General features: G+C 37.7%; 1 protein-coding gene across 3 annotated transcripts in view; it reads right to left on the minus strand.

The window, feature by feature from the left end:
* Window positions 1-18,161, minus strand: part of NTN4 (netrin 4) — a 40,611-nt gene extending 22,450 nt beyond the window's left edge. Inside the window, exons 1-3 of one of the 3 annotated variants that reach the window (XM_070754784.1) lie at window positions 17,797-18,161; window positions 11,052-11,581; window positions 1,517-1,795 (exon numbers count right to left, since the gene is read on the minus strand). In XM_070754784.1, the coding sequence (XP_070610885.1) occupies window positions 1,517-1,795; window positions 11,052-11,581; window positions 17,797-17,842 (855 nt within the window). In that variant the 5' untranslated portion in view covers window positions 17,843-18,161. Of the gene's footprint in view, window positions 1-1,516; window positions 1,796-11,051; window positions 11,582-12,310; window positions 12,339-17,796 lie in introns of those variants that run through there. The other 2 variants (XM_070754785.1, XM_070754786.1) reach the window with 2 other exon arrangements.
* Window positions 18,162-22,087: the final 3,926 nt, after the last annotated feature.

Below are 22,087 nucleotides of genomic sequence, written 5' to 3' on the forward strand. Positions count from 1 at the left end.
CTACCATTTATGGTGGACCTGCACAGTTGCTAAAAAAAACTGGCGCAAAATCCAAAGCTATCTACAGCAAATTGTGGCACAGACTATTCTTTTAAAACCTGAACTTTTCCTTCTTGGTACCGCAAGGCAGAAATTTAAAAATGAAGATAATAATAAATTTTATTTATGGTCAAAGACCATCAATATAATATTAATAATAGTTAAAAGGAAAAAGAACAGGAAACAGGACTTTTGGCTGAGCAACCAATATTGACCCATCGTAACTATATAAGAGATGTACATATTTCGGAGGACAGAGGCTCAATGAAGAAAAAAGAGGAGAAAAGTATGTAGGAATAATGGAGAGTAGGGTGTGGAGAATTGAAGAAAAAAGATGAGCATCTGCCCTCTGTTCCCCTCCACACCACTCTCTGTCATTCCTACATACTTTTCTCCTCTTTTTTCTTCAATGAGCATCTGCCCTCCGTTCTCCCCACCCCACTCTCCATATTCCTACGTACTTTTCTCCTCTTTTTTCTTCAATGAGCATCTGCCCTCCTTTTTCGTAAAAATAATTTTTTTTATTTTTATGTGAAAGGACCGCCCTTTGCTTGCAGCGCTGCTGCAGTGTCCTTTTTCGTAAAAATAACAGTGTTTATTTTTACGTGAAAACCTCCCTTTGAAGGAGCTGGGGAATCCCTCCCACGAAGAGATTCTGGGGCGGAGCTTTAACGTCACCGGCAGGTTGCTAAGGACACCAAGGTGATTACTTCCTGGATTCCATGGAATCCAGGAAGTGATCACCTTGGCGTCCTTAGCAACCTGCCGGTGACGTCAAAGCTCCGAACGCCGAACGTGACCCCGAACTTTGCCCGAAGTTTCAAAAAATTTCGGGTTCGTGTTCAGCATACCGAACACCGCAAAATTCAGTACGGACCTGAATTGTGCGAGTTCGGTTCACCCATCACTAGTTGTTAATTGTAGTCTGTTTTGATATTATTGTCTTTCGCTGTAACATTTTAAAGTGTCCCAATTTAGTATAGATTCCTAATAAGGAATCACTTATCTAGGGATTATTATTCTAGGGCTGTGATGGAGAACCTATGGCAGGCGTGCCAGAAGTGGCATGCAGAGCCTTCTCTTCCGGCACATGCGTCATTGTCCCAGATCAGATCTCTGTGGCGTTTCTTTTGTGAGATTCTGTTTCCCTGCAAACAATAAAACAGAAGCTCACGAAAGAAAAAGATGTTACCTTTTGCCATGCTGCCAGCTGGTCTTTGGGTCTCTGCTGAATCTTCATGTTCATGCATGGATGCATTAGCGCATGCATGCTTTCACTCGCATTTGTGCATCTTTCGGTTTGGGCATGCATGTGTGCGCACTTTGGGCACGCGGTGTCTAAAATGTTTGCCATCACTGTTCTAGGCCATCTAATATTTCAGAGAAATTCTAATGTTCCATCAAAATGGCATCTAGTTGAACACAAGATTTTCAAACAATTATCTGCCTTTCCAAGATTTGAGCAATACAAACTTACCACATGGAAGACTCCTGCTGCTTTGACGGGCTTAAAACCTTTAAGAGGCACACAGCGATCTGCATGGCCATTGCAAAAACAGCTCCCCTTCACAATAAAATCATAGATTGCATAGTAGGTTAGCTGTGGTGGGTTTGCATTCAGATCATTGCTATGACATCGGCAGGATTGTCGCTTTAGCAATTGCACTCGAAGGTTTGTAATTTTCAACTGTGCCTGAATTTTAGGACTGTAAGGATCGTCAGCAGAGTTTGAAGGTGATAGAGATCGATATATAACCTGGAAATAATGAATAAATTGAAATGAATCAGTGAAATGAAACAAGTACGCTGAGTAGAAAGTTAAAAATGCTTGTGTAGAAACTGATCAGGTTGAGCCTGAGGGAGGGGTTACATGCATGATCAGTTTCAAGTGACCTTTGTACCCACAAGAAATCTAAACCTTTTTTAATTTTTTAAATTGTTTTTGAATAAGTACACACAAAACAAGACAGACATCCAACAAACATTGGGGGCATTTATAGCCCCTTTTCTGTCAGATATCAGATATCTGTGTATTATACACTGCTTTGTTGATGTTATGATTCCATAATCTTTATATTTATATCTATATTTATCTCTATAAATAAATTTACCTTCCTTTTAGCTAGTTATAAAAATTATTCCATATTTTGTACTAATCGGTTTCTTCTTTTCAGAAGACATCTAAATCTATCCTACCTTGAATTCCGTTGACTCTTCAACAGTCAATTTGCTTTGACCATTAATACTTCAGATTCTTAGCATCTATTCATTTGAATTGCCTTGGCTCTTTATTTCTTGTTCCTGACAGCTTGCAAAGACAACTGTTAGCACCTCAAACATAGTTAGAGCAAGATATAGTTTCTTGCAGATTTTACTTATTGAAAGCTTGTGACCTCTAGACTTTATTTACAATGATTTTAGATTTTAAGATTGTTATTGCATGAGGATTTTTAAGTGTTGGTATAATGCCTTTGAATGATAATAAAGCTGTTACCTTTGTCCTGTCCTTGAGGCTGTAGAATATTTCACCAATGAACAAGATTTTTTTTGTTTATGAAACCGAATTCCTGGCTTGGCTTTCTTATATTAAACTGCAGCAGAAGAAACATGTCACGTGTCCTGTCTATTGAAGGTTTTCATCTGGTGGAACCCAGGAAGAAAGACTTCTCTGTTGTACCACTTTTTCTAGTGGTATTTCCATACCCACCACCCCAAGGGTGCAGTTTAATATAAGAAAGCCAAGCCAGGAATTCTGTTTCATAAACAAAAAAAATCTTGTTCATTGGTGAAATATTCTACAGCCTCAAGGACAGGACAAAGGTAACAGCTTTATTATCATTCAAAGGCATTTTTCCAACACTTACAAATCCTCAATGAAGTCTAGAGGTCACAGACTTTCAATAAGTAAAATCTGAAAAATTATTATCATTCAAGAGATAAACTGGCTCTGACATTGTAGGCTGTTTACAAGGCTATGAAAATGTGGTTATGTTTGAGGTATGGGATTCCATTGGAGCCTGTAACTGTATTGAAATGGTTGTATTGATGATTCTCTCCTCTCTCTCTCTCTCTTTCCCTCCATCCCTCCCCTTCAGTTTTTTAAAATCACAGTAGTTGATTGACATTTTGAATTTTGTTTGTGTGTGTTTATACTGGGTTTTTGTTGTTGTTGTTGTTTTTGCTAGCTACCCAGAGCTGCTTGTTTGAGGCAGGTGGCCTTATGAATTGAATAAACCAAACCACATAAATAAGTTATACAACCAAACATATTTCAAAAGTTCAAAAGATTTAAGTCAAGCCATTATGTTTTTATGAATTTGGTTGCAACTTCTGTCTTAGGCGTTCCAGTATTTTTCACAGGTGATAAATACAAATTGAGCCTAACCACTGCCTTCAATTCTATAGTATACAATAAATTGTAATCAGTATTGTAAGTCACCAAAAACAGCTATGGATTTCAGACACAAAAGACCAGGACCACATATGAAGTTCTAATTAAATTAATGTATTGTTTATGCCTATGCACAGAAATGTATTCAATGACCGTTTAGCACTATTTTGGCACTGGATAAGGATTAACAGAATACAAGGAAAGGTTGGATTTAGTTCATCTATGGCAGTGTTTCCCAACCTTGGCAACTTGAAGATATCTAGACTTCAACTCCCAGAATTCCCCAGCCAGCATTCGCTGGCTGGGGAATTCTGGGAGTTGAAGTGCAGATATCTTCAAGTTGCCAAGGTTGGGAAACACTGATCTATGGCTATATAGAGATTCAGGTTGATTCCTCTCTTGACTCCACTCTAACATTCTACCACAACTTAGCCTATAATGGAAGGAGTAATCACAAGGGTTCTATGGAAAAGATCTTTTAGGTTAGATAATGTGATTCCAGGAAACTCCAAAGAAATAAATAAATAAATAAATATAAATGTCTAAGTATAGAAATATAAATAAATAAATAAACAATGCAGCACATCTTATTTTAAAAACCATATATTAGTTTATTTTCATTACCCATGACCAATATGTATTTGGTGGAGCAAGTGAGGGAACCCTCTTGTGTTATTTAAAACCTCTTTTTAAAATAATAAAGTGATGTACAAATTGACATACAAAATTGATGCAACTTGTCCAAAGCCTTTCTAATGGAATGACTTAGTTGGCTTTCTGATTTTACTAGCACACTGAATTGTCAGATTGTTTTATCTAATAACTGGTGTAGAAATACAGTGTTGATTCCAAGATGTCATATCTAATTGTCATATCATATTGTTTTAATTGTATTCTATTTTTATTGTGTCTATTTTTACCCTTTTAAGCCGCCTTGAGTCCGCGAGGAGAAGGGCGGCTTATAAATCTAATAAATAAATAAACAAATAAATAAATAATTTTTTTTAAAAAAAATCAAGATTCTTTGCTGACCAAACATTGACTTCCTTTTTGAACTATCAAACTTCCCTTAGAGATTGGGGCCAATTAGGGTGGGGAGGGGTTGAAAGAGGGGGGGAAAAAGGATTTAGATAATTTACATGTCTGAACAGAATGAATGCAGTGTGCTTGTGTCTATTTTGTCTATCCTGTCAGCCTGCCAAATTTGGTAGTAGCCAATGTGACAAAAACAAACCCAACTGAATATTTGAATGACAGCAGGTATCTAAGGGTTATTATCACATAAAATAATAATAATAATAATAATAATAATAATAATAATAATAATAATAATAGTCTGTTGGGTACATGTAAGTGTACATATTTGTAAATCAAATATTTTATTTTTTATTTTGAAATGAGATATGCTGCATGTTGTAAAGAATAATAATGCTACAAGAGTGAGAAATGCACTAGAAAACCGATGCTCATGGGTTGCGTTATACCTAGATAAAAATTCTGAGTCAGTGACTGATAATTGAATAAGTGGTAACAAATTTCAAAGTCTGCCCCCTCATACACATTTTTCTATACTTAACCAAATAAAAATTGAATTAAACTGGTGTGAAAAATCCCAGCTCCTGAACCTGTATATAAGCCTGAATTCTTCTATTTCAGTGACATACATTCTCAACTATAATGAATTTTTAGCAACTATGGGACACATAAGATGTCTTGACTTAACATATGAAAGAAATTAGTTATATCAAACTGCAAGATAGTGGCAAATAAATTCAACAAATAAATAAACAAGCAAATAAATAAAAAAATAGTCTGGAACAAAATAGAATTTTAGACAAATTATTGTGGAAAATCCAGGTTGATATTTTTTAAGAAAAAGACCACTCATGTTTCCTTTAATTAAAAATAATCTCCATTTTGTTTCTTTGTTCTTTCTGCATAGTTTATTTTTAAAAAGCAGATTTTAAGGGGAAAAACAACATTGGTATGTACAATAATTCATATTGGTCCTAGTTTAATTAATCTCTATTATCTGCACTTTATAAATGAAAGGATAGTGGGCAATCACCATTTATAGTGTAGGTATAGGTAGGCAAAAGAGCACTTATTACTTTGTGGCTTCATTTTAGTAATGAAAATAATTTGTAACATTTGGCAGAATTCTGTACAGATTTTTCTAAGATTGCCATGCTAACTAAACCCTAGAAAATACATAAAAGCCCACAATTAAGATTACTAGAAGTAGGGCATCATATCTAGTATAAAAAAGGGAATGGAAGTACCTTGACGTTCGTGCTTGGGAAGAATATATAGTTTCTTACTGCATAGCTCCTCCTTTCCACAGACCCCACAAAATAACAATTCAGGATCAGGCAGCCTGTCTCTATCACCAACACTGCCTGCCTAATTTCCACATTTTTTGCCTGGAGCTCCAAAATAGGATATCTGGCTGGGTGTTAAAAAGCTATCAATTTATTATTGCCTTTTCTGAAAAGTCCACTATTGCTCCCTTTTATCCTCACTACTTGGGTGTTTTGCTAAGCAGTTGTCTATTGGTTTTTTTACTTTCAGCAATGGGATTGCTGTTATTTTTGGCAATGAAAAAAACAGCCTCCTGAGTGTGTGTCACTACACTGCCAATACCTCCTACTAAGTGAGATGCAGACAATAAATCAGTGCCTTGCAAATTAGTCTCAAATTTGTACCTTATATACATAGAATAGCATGAACATTGTTGTGGTAAATCTGGCTTTTCTTTTAGCTGTGCTTGTCACACACAAGCCAAAATATGCCTGAACTGACCAATATTTTCTCTACTAACAGCAGGAAATGATAAAACAAAAATTAAAATCCACCCATCTTTAATACATAAAACTTAGTTAATTTATTTAAAGTAATTTTAAAGATAAGAGAGCAGTTCTTTTTAATGGCTGCACAAAAACTTAAATATATATTACTATTAAACATACTTAACTATTTTCTAGGCATTATTTCTGTTCTGGTCTGAATACATATACTGTATAAAGTTTTCTTTCTACTACCAGTGCTGTCATTTTAAAGACCAGCTACTTGTTTCAACCTCGTGCTTTTTAATACACAAACAGCTTCTCCCAATAAATGCTGTCCTGTAGAATGTACATTTAAAGGCAATGTCCCTGTACATTTTATAAAATGAAAATCACAAATGGAAAATTGTATCGGGCCAAATGAGCTCTATTTATAAAATGATATAAAACTTCAAAGCAATCTCTCCTTGGTGAAAGAGAGATGGGTGTAGGATATCTGGAGCTTGCTCCTGGATATAGTTATAGGAACACTTATTGGGAAAGGAAAAATTATTGGAGAAGTTATCGAGGAAGGAGAAAGAAGGAAAAAAGGAAGACTTTCCAAAGTAAATGTCCAGAAGAGGTTATTGCTTTTAATTTTAATTTAAAAAAATAATTGATTACAATAAAATATATACGTATTGGAAGCAAGACAGACTAAGTGTTTAAAGTTAAATGTAAAATGTGGCAAAACCCTACTTCAAAGGTGAATCTTCCATATGCAGTAGATCAAGAATCATGTACTTCTGTTCATATAGTGTTAGCCCATTAATTTGATTTTTCCTAATTTTTTTGCATTAGTTCTAAGCAGAGTACACCTGCTTAGAACATGGCTTAAAAAATGGATCTTTCAAGTCTATAGTGGCATAAACTAATCTTAGCCCTCCATCATATAATCAGGAAACTCCTAAAACAGAAAGTCCCAAATATCCCTGATGCCTTCCAGATGTTTTGAATTATAAACCTCACACTTCTCAAAGGCTTGCAATATTCAATGGTTATTTGACACATACATCATATCTGCACTTCTTGTTTTAAACTGCTTTTTTTGTGCTTATAACTACTTACGGTAAGTCTAAAATGCTTTTTGTTTAAACAAAATTTTGTTTCCAATTTGCAAGTTATTTAGTCTGGATTGCAAGCTACCACAGTCTTTTATTGGATAATTCTTGTATTGATGTGGTCTACCACCCTTCTCTTCCAGGAAAAGAACTTTCAATCACTCTCCTTCTTATGGCTGAGTCTTAATGGGCATATACTGTACTTGTGTGTATGTATGTATACACAATGTTCACAGAGAGAGAGAGAGTAGGAAAGAAGGAGACAGAGAAAGATTAAATGTACCGGCATGTATACAAAATTAAATAAAGCATCAAAATGCATACATACACAAGCTTACAGAACGAGAACGTTTAAAGTATTTTTTTTCTTTGTCAGAGTTTTTGAACTCTAACAATTTTTAGATATTCTCTTTTCCATATATAAATTGTATTCATCATACAATTTACAATACTAAATGCACTTTCAAGAACATTTCAGACACACTCATACTGTCTTAGAAAAAGCTTCATAAAAAAGGATAATTAAGATGTAGAAATTTAAGACTCATAAAATTATACTGAAGGAACTGGGAATGTTTAGCCATGAGAAAAGGAGATGACGTGGTTTTGAGGTTATTATACCATTCTAAATAGTAGAACAATAATATACAGAAGGTTAAATCTGATTCTCCATTATTCTGCAGTCCAGAACAAGAACCAATGATTATATAAAAGATTCCAGCTGAATCTACTTCAAATGGCAAGACCACTTTGATTAATCTGCTTTAATTTGGATCCTTGCACTAAGCAGAGGATGAAACTTAATGGCTTACTTACTGTAGTCACATCTAGATTTCATGAAATTTGTTTTAAATATTTGCATGATTCAATTTCCAAAAGAAGAATATACTGTATAGAAGTCTATACAGTATTGCTAAAGAACATAAGAATATAAGAAGAGCCATGCTGAATCAGGCTAAAGCCCATCGAGTCCAGCATTCTGTGTCATACAGTGGCCCACCAATTGTACATGGGGATCTTGAGCAGAAAAAGAAGGTAAAACCCTCCCTTTCCCTTGACCCCCAACAAATGGTACTCAAGGGAATCCTGCCTGCCTCAACCAACATAGAGGCGGCACATGGACATCCGTTTCAATAATCACTGATACACTTAGCATCCATCAATCTGTCTCATTCTGCCTTGAAGCTATCATGGCTGACAGCTGTCATGACCTCTTCTGGAAGTGAATTCCATAAACCAACGATCCTCTGGGTGAAGAAATATTTCCTTTTATTTGTCCTTGCTTTCTGCCCTATGAGCTTTAGAGAGTGCCCCCTCATCCTAATATTATGTGATGGAGAAAATAATTTTTCTCTATCCACCTTTTCTATCCCATGCATGATTTTATACACTTCGATCAAGTCACCCCTTAAAGGCCGTCTTTCAAGGCTGAAGAGACCAAGGCGTTGCAATCTGGTTTCCTAAGGGAGGTGCTCCATTTCTTTGATTATACTTGTTACCCTTTTTTACACCTTTTCCAGTTCCATTATATCCTTCTTGAGGTGAGGTGACCAGAACTGTACACAGTATTCCAAGTGTGGTCTCACCATCGATTTGTACAGAGGCAATACAACACTTACTGACTTATTTTCGATTCCCTTCCTAATCATGCCAAGCATGGAATTTGCTTTTTTTTACTGCTGCTGCGCATTGGGTTGATATCCTCATTGAGCTAAACTAAAGGTTTAATTAGAATCCATTTAATCTCTTTAGTTGACCTAGGATATTTGACTGCTAGTGCTAATAAATTGTTCTTGTTCTTCCTCTAAGTGCTTGTCAGTATTATAGAAATACATCCTATTTCTTACATTCACATTTTTATTTTATAGGTTTATAAACTTCTTTAGTGCTGTTTATAATCCCATTATGCATAAACTAGCTTAAAACTGCTAAGAAAAATTTATAAATAAACTACATTACAAGATAAACTGTTTCTATGCTAAGGAACTATAAAAACCCATATAGGTTATTTGTTCTTATATTCTATCTCTACCAGCACATTTCCAGTTTCCCAGTTGCATGAACAAATGCCAGATTTCTTGTAAAAGCATTTACCGTATTTCAGAGTTACTGGGTCTGGATGTTATGCTATTGGAAATTTTTCTCTTGACAAATCTGATAAAAAATTCACCATTAGTTCTTTAATCTTGCAATTATTTTCTATGAATACAGTATTTCAATGTATAAAGAGGTTTTCTATCCTGAATGGGAAAAATAAAAATCACTCATTCTACCTTGAACTTTGAAGGTTTTTGACCTTTAATGGAGACATATAAATATTCCTCAGACAAGTTTCCTCCTTTATCCAAAGATTTATGTTCTTAGAGTCATCATGCCATCATTATGTGTGGATATTTGTCAATTTTAAAAAATGAATTTCATCCCAAAAGTAACCCTGTAAGGAACTGAATGAATAACTTTCTAATTAGGATACAAAATCATCAGAAGACTCACAGAGCAATCTCCTGTCACTGACTATTACATATGTACAAAAGGAAAGGCCTGCAAAATCATCATCAATATTATGCTTGTAGGTTAGCAATGTGAGAACAGAAAGTAGCATTGTGAATACAGAAATATTTTTGTATTAGTATCTTCCATATGCAATGGAATAAATTAATATACAGTGATACCTCGTCTTATGAACTTAATTGGTTCCGGGACGAGGTTTGTAAGGTGAAAAGTTTGTAAGACGAAACAATGTTTCCCATAGGAATCAATGGAAAAGTGATTAATGCGTGCAAGCCCAAAACTCACCCCTTTTGCCAGCCGAAGCGCCCGTTTTTGCGCTGCTGGGATTTCCCTGAGGCTCCCCTCCATGGGAAACCCCACCTCCATACTTCTGTGTTTTTGTGATGCTGCAGGGGAATCCCAGCAGGGGAATCCCAGCAGCGCAAAAACGGGTGCTTCGCATGCGACCTTGACATGTGTGGCATTGGTTCGCCATCAAGGCTCTAGAACAATAAAAAAAACTTCAGATCAAATATAGCAGCACATAATTAGCACAGTAAGGATATCTTCATTAACTGGACTGAGTGGCAAACAAATTTAATAAATAAAATAAACTTACATCTACCAACCTATTTTTGTCAGTTTTGCTACTGAGAGTGAGCCATACTTCTTTAGATAAAGGAGGAATAAAATGGTAGAAAATCCCAGAAGGATGTGTCAGAAGCTGGCTGATATCAGGCATTCAGGGTGTGAGATGAAGAATTTGATAAGTACACTCTGCATACCAATAATAGTTTGTTTTCTATTATAGCAACTTTCTCAACATTTAAAGAGAATGAGTGTCACTTGCCAAGAATGATAATAAAATACCCAGGTATAGACAGAGAAAACAAAGTTCACAAGGCTTCAAGCAAGCAACATTATGCCTAGAAATATAAATGGACAATCTTTATCTTTTATTTGTCCTTTTATTATGATAAAAACTGATGTTCCTTTTAAACATAGTACTTAAAAATAAGGTTTCAGATGTAGGTGGCAGCAGATGGCCAACTTTATCCAACATTTGGAACTTCACCAGAATTGGACTTCCTTAATAATTGGATGGGACACTTCCTGGCAATATTAATATTGTAAGCTAGACTGGGAACTTCTTTACCTTTTACTGAGAAATAGAAAGTGGAGGACTTTACAGTTTTCGTACAACACTGAAATTGTTTATTGTCATGGATATTTTAATGAACTCACCTCTCCACCAGTGCAGGGGAAATGGCTGGAGTATCTTGAAGTGCAAAGTGCCTCTTTCTTAGTTACATCATCATCCAATCCAAAGGATGCTGAGCAATTGATGGAAAAATACTTATAAGGCTTCCATGTTTTCCCAAAATCCTGAGATCGCTCTAGGAGCATGGCTGCTGGTCTTGGTGACTTGAATATCATGATCAAATGAGTGAAATAAAATTCAGTTTCCAAATTGAGCTGGATCATCTCCTTCTGTACGCCTTGTGTTGATTGCCACCATGTGTGTGGTAATCTAAAAGATGAATCAACCATAGCAGAAGCTGGATGAGCCAGATGTGTATTCATAAAGTTGCATTTGCTATACTTAGGCCGCTTGCACAGGAGGTCTGTATTTTCACTGTAAGAACAGTATATTTCTGTGGAGTTGTATCCACATGTTGTATCTGTCCACAATTTACGTCCGTGACCGAGGTTTCCCATTTGAGGATTGCATGCCTTCTCACAGCGAGACCCAGTTCCAAGAATTCTGCTCAATACTAAATAAGAGGAGGAAAAAAGCCTAAATATAACTCCTAATATGTATCCAACTCACAGTGAGATTGTGAGTTTATTTTCTTGCAAAATAAGGAAGCATAGTTAAATAAACAATGGATCCATTATATTCCCAATCTCAGAACAGCTACATTGCTTATCTAGATAAATAATAATACTTAGCTATTTTATAGGTCTGTTTTAGGACATAAGGAATATTGTGATATTGTTTTTGTTAAAAACATTGACCATTTATATCAAATACTTTTACTAAGAAATAAATTTATCCAAAACTATAGAAATACTCAATTTCATTGTAACTATATTAATTCCAGGCAGGTCTTTATTTACAGGAATATTATTGCTCATTTGTACAGCATATACTTTTTATGTTCAAATATTAATATCACCAAGTACAAATCTCTCCTGCCAGAAGCCTTGAAGAACCCATGCCTGTCAGTGACAATTATTTGGGAAAGAATGGGTGACTGGCTCAGTATAAACCAACTACTGTACTTGGGTTCTCGCGCAAGTTGAAACATTGCAAAATGATATACTGCACATTACCAAGAAATTACTACAAATTATTAAGTGGAAGATCATTATTAAACAAATGTGAAGAATAGCAATAGCATTTAGATTTATATACTATTTCATGATGTTTTAAGCCCTCTCTAAGCGGTTTACAGAATCAGCATATAACCCCCAACAATCTGGATCCTCATTTTACCCACCTCAGAAAGATAGAAGGCTGAGTCAATCTTGAGCCGGTGGTGAGATCTGAACTGTTGAACTACAGCTAGAAGTTAGCTGAAGTAGCCTACAGTGCTGCACTCTAACCACTGCACCACCCCTTAGCTGGGGGTTAAGAATACATAGACAATAATAGTATTGTCTGTTTTATGCCCAAGGCATCCCTTTTTCTTTTCTTTTTGACTTATGAAGTGTATTTCAAACTTTCTGTTTAAAACAAATTTAAAATAGGAGTAAGATCAATAGTCAACAGCGAATGTATCTATTTTGTATATGTGTACTATTTTCAGAGGCTGTCTATTCCAGAAATTTCTTCTTCTGCTCTATTCATTCTTTCACTCTTTGCTCAGACAATGGAATGTTTATTTGCAATAAATGGTTCTTATTTCCCAGGGGGAAAAACATGTTTAGAATGAAAGCTGATTTTCACTTTGAAAAGAAAAGTTGTGCTATCTTAGATGCAGTCAGTACGCTTATGCCCACAAAAGTAAATAAGTACACTGGTAAAGGTCACATTATAATTTCCAACTCTTTTCAAAGTGCTGTAAAAACATTAACTAATCTATATAGGTCTCCTGAGAAGTAAGGAAATGTTTTCAGGTATGTTATCAGTTACAATTGCCATAAACTGCCTCTGTTAACATGCTGTTAACATGCTAAATTCTTCATTTTCATTATGCTACGTAGGTCCTTTACCTGCTATATAAGCACGTTTACTGTAATAATTTGATATCTATGGAGATTTTCAGTTATCCTAAAGGCAATTGGACTTTCTTTGTTTTTTTCTGTGAAGTTGTTTTGCTTCTCATCCAAGAAGAGAAGTGAAAAGTCTTCAAGGGGAAAAAACACGAAGTCCAGTTGCTTTTTGGGTAGCAACCTGATGTATTCCATTTTTTGCAAACTAGCAAAGGAAAAATCTGAAGCATAAAAAAATTATCTTAGAGAAAATAAGTAATGTTATGTATATCCTGTGAGTTAAAATATATCTGCAATGCAATTTGATACGCATGCAATCTTTTTTTGAAAAAACTTGCCTTGCCCTTTAAACTCGAATGACTTATCCACAAAGGATTAGATAAAATACTGAAAACATGCAAAATTAAGGCTTATGGTTCATGTGTCTTGGTCAACACTTTTTAGAAAAATAGGCAGCAGGGAGTTTGCAACCAAGGGAAGGAATTAGGAGAGCAAACAGGAATAAGGGAGCTTTGTTAAATAATTTAGAAAGAGAGAAAGAAGCTGGCTTGAGATACTGTAAAAAGGCTGGTATCAGTGGCATCAGTGGAGCAATGGGAACTTGGAAGCTGTATGCTATGTTTACCAGAAAATTATGCTAATTACCTCTGTGGCAAACACTAGCATTTCTCCTTGCAGAAGAAAAGGGCGAAAGAACTGGAGGCTAACCATTCTTCTTTAAGTACATCAGGGATCTTGACAATCACATCAGTACTGCACAAACAGCTTTCCATAAAAGCTGACAGAATGAGGCCTTTGAGGAGCAGGGCCCAGGAAGTCATCTAGAGATGGGGTCAATGAGGGAGCATGAAGGAAGAAAGCACTTCAGTGGAGGGATGAGTATTTGGAGGATTGTGACAAGAACAACAGGTTGAACATGGTGGTGCTCCACATCGAGGAGTTGATCAAAGAAGGCAAACATGGAAGCCAAGCACCATCTACCTGAGAAAGTTCTATTATTTCAACCTCTCCAGATCTGGTCAACAAAACCAAGAAACCCAACTGAAGCCTCCATTGAAAAGGAAAAGAAGAGCATTGGTGGTGGTGGTGAAAAAAGTCACTATTATGCTAGATATAAGGAGTCATAAAAAGGAGAACTTCTTGTTAGTGCACAAATTCAGAATATGAAGGAAAGATCACCAAGACTCAACAATCTGATCACTATCCATTCCTGTTTATCCATGTGCAGTTAACCAATGTTGCTACAAGAGGGTTGTAATAAATTATAAAACTAGGGTAAAAGGATAAAGCTATATGAATTGTAGCAAGTATTTTCATCACCCTTCCATACATAGTCAAGGAACAATAAAGGAAAGAATATCTTGCAAGGTGAACAAAAGGCCATGAAAATTGTGTTGTCAAGAAAGAATTGGATCCCTAAACCGTGGTCTTCTTCAACAGTAAAATATACTCTTAGATGGGGTGAAGAACACCTCATAAAACAGGAGGCAATTATTACCGTGTGAATTTTATGCCAATAAGGTTGTGTCTCCTGATAAGGCTCTCACAGGACCATAGTGTTAAAAAAGGAAACAAAAGCCAGTTGTTCTATCCCTTAATTCAGAAGATTCTTAAAACAAACATAAAATTGAAACCTTTTCTTTCAAGACTTTGGATAAATAACTTGAAAAAAAGTGGAATTTTGTTGCTACATATGTTGACTGTGATGAGAATTCTATATGCGCAAAAATGGAAATACTGTACACATTAATTTCCAAAATGGAAGATGTGATGGAAAAAGCGATGGAACTGGCAGAGATGGGAAAATTGCTTTTATCTTTGCTTTTATCTGTATTTTATATAACAAACTTCAATTAAAAAAGAAAAATCTAATCTAATCAGCTAATCACAACATTATGAAAAACATTTTAACACCAGTTCCTCTTTTTTAAATCTACTACTTTTCTATTTCTCCTTTTTTTCCCTTTCCTCTCTCAGTCCAAAGTTTATTGTTAAGCTGCACTTTATTTGTTATATTTCTATCCTGTGTTCAATGCACGAATTTGAGGAAGTGTACGTATATTCCTTTGTCTTATTTTTCTCACAACGGTCCTGTGAGGCTGGACACTATACAGGATAATAAACTGAAATCTGAAGTATCAGACAAGACCCTGCATGAGGTAAGGGGATTTATAGCTGATCTTGGGGAAGATATAAAGGAGCCATTAAGCATGGAAGAAAGGAGTAAGCCATTAAGCCATTATTTGACAAGAGATTATGCAGTCCAGAGATAGAAAGTAGCATGAAAAAGAAACTCAGAATAATACCACCTTAGTTTAGTATAAACAAAAAGATAATAGAGAGGAATTTGGACAGGACAGTTTGAAGCCAACTCTTTGAAGTAGGCCAGGGGAAGAAACACCTTATTGTTGTAAGGTATATTAACAGAATCTTGAAAACCTGTCCAAATTTTTTCCCAAAGGAAAATCCAAGATGGGATTAGTTTGTTTCTTTTTCATGTTTTCTTCCGTTTCAGGACAGTGTCGTCCTGCTGGGGTCCTCAAACTTTAAGACTTGTGGACTTCAATTTCCAGAATTGAAGTCCACAAACCATGCTGGCTGGAGCATTCTAGGAACTGAAGTCTTCAAGTCTTAAAGTTGCCAAGTTTGAAGACCTCTGGTATAGTCCAAGTCCCTTAATTAATCCTTGCTGCACTTTTTAAAAATTTTGTTGCCTGGTCTGAATATAAATAACATAGCTTCATTAACAGCTTTCTTATTTTTTTTTATTCCTCAAATTTATGAGTTGTTTTCCACTATTTAAAGTAAAAATGCCAGCATGTGGCATTCCTGGAATAGTCCTCAGGTATAAATATTTAGAAGAAAATCAATATGAAAAGAATGCCATTAGATCACAAATAATCTCTAAATTGTTTATTACAACTAATGATAATGAGAGAAAACAATTGTCACATACATTCCAAGGAGTAATTCTCTGTAATCTTTTGAAATCATGCCACTGGAATTACTGTAAGTATCTTTTTTCTGCTTCTGTTTAAACAATTGTACTATTTACTTAACGTGTAAAGAATGAAGTGTTTGTAATAAGTAAATTCTGTCATCTTACATTGCCACATAGTTATGCTAGTTAGTCTTTCTTTAATTCCACTTAAATGACACATTACACATTACTTGTTGATTCAGTGGAACTAATAAGGGCCATTTAGGATCCAGGGCTATATATTTAGTTTGGTGTACAGTATACCTTCTATTGTTTATTACTGAGTGCATAAACTGTTGCACTCTGCCAGTGAATGAACTAATAAGATCAACAGTTCTGCACACCTTTTTTGGACAAGGCTTGTGCCTTGAGTAAATGTTGAACTGATTAGGTTCTTGCAATTTTCTTGGCATGGGTTTTCAGAAGTGATTTGCCATTGCTTTCTTCCTAGGGTTGAGAGAGAGAGACTGGCCCAAGGTCACTCAGATGGCTTTGTGCCTAAGAGAGGACTAGAATTAATAGTCTCAATTTCTAGCCTGGTACCTTCATCCCTGTATCAAGCTGGTTCCTTCTAAACACCCATTAAAACAGAAAACCCATTTTCCCACTATTTTTTCAAATGAGGAAGGAAAGCTGCAATATTATAACAAAATGCTCTTATATTTGGAGATTTTAACATTCCATTTTTAAAAGGTTACACTAAGTCATAGGCAAAAACACGGTATATTGGCTGAGGAATAGTTTTAAGAAATAATTTTAAGAAATAGAAAGAAAGAATGCAGAGTAGAGAAACAAAGATGATTACGGGACTGGAGGATAAAACATATGAAGAACAGTTGCAGGAACTGAGTATTTCTAGTTTAATGAAAAGAAGGACTAGAGGAGACATGATAGCAGTGTTCCAATATCTCAGGGGTTGCCAGAAAGAAGAAGGAGTCAAACTACAGTATTCTCAAAGTACCTAAGGTTAGAACAAGAAGCAATGAGTGGAAAGTAATCAAGGAGAGAAGCAACTTAGAACTAAGGAGAAAATTCCTGACAGCTAGAACAATTGATCCAGAAGTTGTGAATGCTTGAACCATGGAAGTTTTAAATAAGATGTTGGCTAACCATTTGTCTGAAATAGTGTAAGATCTCCTCCTGCCTAAGCAGGGGGTTGGACTAAATTCTTCTTCTTCTTCTTCTTCTTCTTCTTCTTCTTCTTCTTCTTCTTCTTCTTCTTCTTCTTCTTCTTCTTCTCCTCCTCCTCCTCCTCCTCCTCCTCCTCCTCCTTCTCCTTCTTCCTCTTCTCCTCCTCCTCCTCCTCCTCCTCCTCCTCCTCCTCTTGTTATTATTATTGTTGTTGTTGTTATTGTTTATTATTATTATTATTATTATTATTATTATTATTATTATTATTATTATTATTATTATTATTATTATTATTATTATTATTATTATTATTATTATTATTATTTCGTCTTTCTCTCTTGCGCGGCTCAAGCCTTTTAATGATTTTCTTCTAAGCTCAGGGACCGCTACCATCGTTTTATTAGCATTTGATCTCCTTTACTTACAATCCGAGCACCTCCGCTCTGGGTTCGGGCGAAGGAGGAACTCTGCGAGTGACAGGGGACCTTTTTCAGCTTCTGTCCCAAGCAGAGTGAGGGAACCGCGCGGGAGGAGCAGCCCAGAGTCAACCGCGTCCCGGCGTTAACGTCCCCCACTCGTTTCTAAAAGCACCTCTTCTCCCGCCAGCAGCAGCCGACCAGCGAGGGGCAGAGCTGCACCCGGCACTCCCGAGACACCCACCTGCAGAGCAGCCCAGCAAGACGAGGCGCCAGAAGGGACTCCTCATGGCGGAGCGCGGGGCACCGAGCAGGCATCCAGTCCTCCGGGCGCGAACCCTCGACCCGGGCGCCGCTAAGGACGACGGCCGGGCTCCCTCGTCGCAGGCCCCCGCAGGGCGACGGCCGGGGGATCGATGGAACCGACCCGAACTGCGTGCGCTGCCGCGGGCATCTTCGGCGCTCCTAGCCTTAGCCGATCCCCGCCGGCCCGGTCCCCTCGCCGCCGCCTAGGATTTCTCCCGGCTGGGGGATCCCCGGCCAGGTGCATGAAGAAGAGGCGCCGGTCCTCCTCTTCCCGCCCCTCCGGCTCGTCTCCCCGTCCCCAGTGACAGACTGAGGGGGGAGTGGCGGCGGCGGCGGCGGCGGCTCATACTACAAGCGGCGGTGGCGGAGCTCCAGGAGGAGGAGGAGAAGGGCCGGCTCCAGCTGCTCCCACCCCTCCCGTCTGTCAGAGTAGAGGGGAGCAGAGGCCGCCTTTCGCGTCTCCCGCTCGCCTGCGCTGTCTGCCTTCCCTCGCTACCCAGGCCCGCCTCAGCCCTCCAGGGGGCCTGAGACTGCAGTGTGGGTGTGAGGAAAGACCGAGCTGTCCCCGTCCCAGCGCCGCCGCCCCCCCTGCTCCCTCTTCGGGGCATTTATTCCTCAGACCCGCTGACATTTGTCCGCCGTCACTCCGCGGCAAGCCAAGATGTTTTAGCCGGGCGGACGGGAAGGGAGGCGATTGGGTCACTTCTTGCCTCGCTTTCCCCCCGTCCCCCCGCTTTAGCCTTTCACCCCGCTGCCTTCTTCCCTCCGAGAGCGATTGACCTCCTTACTCCCGCAGTCCCCGCGGCCATCTTCCCTAGAGGGACTCTCGCCTTGACTTGACACAAGCGGGGGAAAAAGAAGGCCAACTGGGTCGCTTTATTTTATTTTATTTTATATTTTATTTCATTTTATATTTTATTTCATTTTATTTTAATATTTTGTTTTATTTATTTGTTTATTTATTTATTTTGTCAAGCACATACTGGAGGTATGTAAAGATGTAATAATATTCACATACATGACACTAATAATACTAGTTTTCTTTCTCTGATAGCTTCCCACACCATCTCCCTAACCCACTTCCACTTTAAAAATAATTCAAGAATGTAAGCTAGTGTTTCCAGTTTAGATATTAAAGATGGGGGTGTGCAGAGTCCATTGGCCATGAATGCCATCCAGTGCTGATTTTACACTTATTAAGTCTTGGAAAACATTTTTTTAATTTTTATTAATTAATAAAATTTTTATACTTGCGCATCTCACCAAAAGCAATTTTGGTGGCACAAAATAATTAGCAATAGCAATAGTATTTAGACTTTTATATTGCTTCACAGTGCTTTACAGCACTCTCTAAGCTGTTTACAGAATCATCATATTGCCCCCAACAATCTGTGTCCTCATTTTATCCACCTCAGAAGGATGGAAGGCTGAGTCAACCTTGAGCCGGTGGTGACATTTGAACTGCTGAACTACAGCTAGCAGTTAGCTGAAGTAGCCTGCAGTGCTGCACTGCTCTTACAATTAAACAGCTCTTAAAATTAAAAGACAAAAAGATTCCCCACCTGTTGTGTCTCGTTCTAGGGGCCGTGCTCATCTGTTTCCTAGCCAAGGAATCCAGTGTTATCCAAAGATGCTTCTGTGGTCATGTGGATGGCGTGACTATGCCATTGTTACCAAGTAACATTGTCACTTTTCCACTGAAGCGTGCCTATTTATCTACTTGTGTTTCCATGCTTTCAAAGTGCTATATTGGCAGGAGTTTGGGCAGGATGGGAACCCACTCTATCAGGCTTGAGTCTTGAACTGGCAACCTTCTGGTTGACAAGTCCAGCATCTTAATTGCTAAGCTACTGTGTCCCTACACAACAATTCAATTCCACTAAAAGAAGGTTTTAAAAAACTTTTGCTTTTATTCTAAAAACATTTTATTCACTGACTTTTTCTGCAACGGAAGTTCACAAGCTGTGAACTGCAGTAGTCTCATAAGGAATCCATTAAAAAAAATCTGATCAGGCTTGTCCAATCACAGCTGGAGTATTGCAGAAACTTGTTCCAGCTTTGCCTGAGTCTCAAGCAGGCCTGTGTTTGCTTAGGACCAAGGGTTGATAGCCAATAGCTGCAAAAATAATCTGCCAAAGGCATGCTGTGACTGCTGAATGTTCTCCACCCATTGGCAACTTCTAGCATGGCATGTAATAGTAGACCTATTCTCTTAGGATTATCTGTAGTGTACAGTGCTTGTTAATAAAGTTCAGAATTTTCTCCACTTATTTTAAATGTCCAGTCTTTTGAAATATGAAACACAGGGCCAGTTGGATTTAGACTGCTAGCTAAGTAGGATGATCAGGCTTGATCAGTACTTGCTGATGTGCCAAAGTACTCCCGTAGTAAACATACAGATTACTTTTGCCCTATTATAGCTTTTGGGCCCTTTTAATACCCTTTGCAAATTACAGATATTTTTATCTGCTTTTATTCATATATCTACAGTTTGCAGACAGAATCTTTATGAGATTACTAGTCAAATTGAATTTCCTGATAACGTAACATAGAGCAGTGATTTTCAACCTTTTTTGAGCCACGGCACATTTTTTACATTTACGAAACCCTGGGGCATATGGAGTGGAGGGGGGGGGGGCTAAAAAAAGTTTGGACAAAAAAATTCTCTCTCCCTCTTCCTCCCCTTCGCTCTATTTCTTTCTCCCTTCCTCTTTCTCTCCCTTCCTTCCTCTTTCTTTCTCTCTCTCTCCATCTCTCTTTCTTTCTCTTCCTTCCTTCCTCTCTTTTTTGCTCTTTCCCTCTCCCTCCCTACGTCCCTCTATGTCTTTCTCTCTCTCTCTCCTTCCCTCCCTCTCTCTCTCTCTCTCTCTCTCGCTTTTTCTCTTGTTCTCTCTCTTGCTTGCTTTCTCTCTTGTTCTCTTTCCCTCTCTCTCGCTCTTTCTCTCTCTTGCTTCCTTTCTCTCTCTCTCTTGCTTTCTCTCTCTCTTGCTTTCTTTCTCTCTGAGCTTCGCAGCACACCTGACCATGTCTCGCAGCATACTAGTGTGCCACGGCACACTGGTTGAAAAACACTGACATAGAGAACAGCAGCTCAACCCACCTGAAATGGGTAGATTATTTGGGAAATCATGGCATCATTTCATGATTGCAGGTCAGGGTTTCTACTGAGTGAAGGGTTTGTATCTCTTACCACTCTTTTGCATCCTGAAATTTAAAACTGGCAGAAGGAAGTAAAACTGTAGATGCAGACTACTTTTTCAAATGGTCCTTTTTAGTGGTGGTGAGAAGGTGTGTATTACGCTCTTTTGTTGTTGCTGTTTTTGGATGATTTATTTATTTATTTTATTTGTCATACAAATATAGTATTGTATTGTAGTATGTTTAGCATAATATAAGTATATGTTTAGCATAATATAAGTATAAGTATTATTAGATTTGTTATAAACTATTTTTATTGTGTTGTGAGCCGCCCCGAGTCTATGGAGAGGGGCGGCATACAAACCTAATAAATAAATAAATAAATAAAGTAGAGATAGAAAAGATAAAAAAGATATTTGGACAGGAACGGTAGGCACAAAGGTGCACTTATGCACGCCCCTTATGATGTTATCGTGGGCAGAGAAAAATCTGATTGCAGAAGAACCTGATGCTGAAATGATTAAATTCTTATGGAAATGAAATGCTACAACCCAGCAGAAATGTTGGAAGTAGGGGCCATAATGAGAAATCCCCCCATGGAAAACAAGCTCAATCATAAAAATGTTAGCTACCATCCCTTTTTCAAGAAAAGAACTGGGCATCATATTCGAAAGCTAAGGAAAAAAAGGACTGCATTTCATGTCCAAAGTTATTTCACAATGCAGAGGAGGAACAACCAATCAGGACCTATAATGATCATTGTCTGGACTCAGCACCTTCCCTGTCCCTTGGCAAACTGGTGCAATCCAGATAGGATTATTTAAAGTGGTCTTCCATCACAGAGCTCTCGGCTGTTTCTGAAGCAACTTTTTAAAAATCCTGTCTGGATTCTACTAATTTGTTAAGGGGCAGAGTGGATCTGAGTCCAGACAAGAACCATTGCAGGCCCTGATTGGTTGTGCCCCTGCTTTTTGCCCTTAACGGCCAGGAGAGGAAGGAAAGCCTCATTGTATATTAGTGCAGGTGTCTCTGTATGTGCTTTGTCCTGCAAAATGTCTTCCTTTCTTGCTGTTCTACCATTTTTTTCATTC

Source organism: Erythrolamprus reginae, chromosome 6 (genome assembly GCF_031021105.1).
Source record: "Erythrolamprus reginae isolate rEryReg1 chromosome 6, rEryReg1.hap1, whole genome shotgun sequence".
NCBI classification, from domain to species: domain Eukaryota; kingdom Metazoa; phylum Chordata; class Lepidosauria; order Squamata; family Dipsadidae; genus Erythrolamprus; species Erythrolamprus reginae.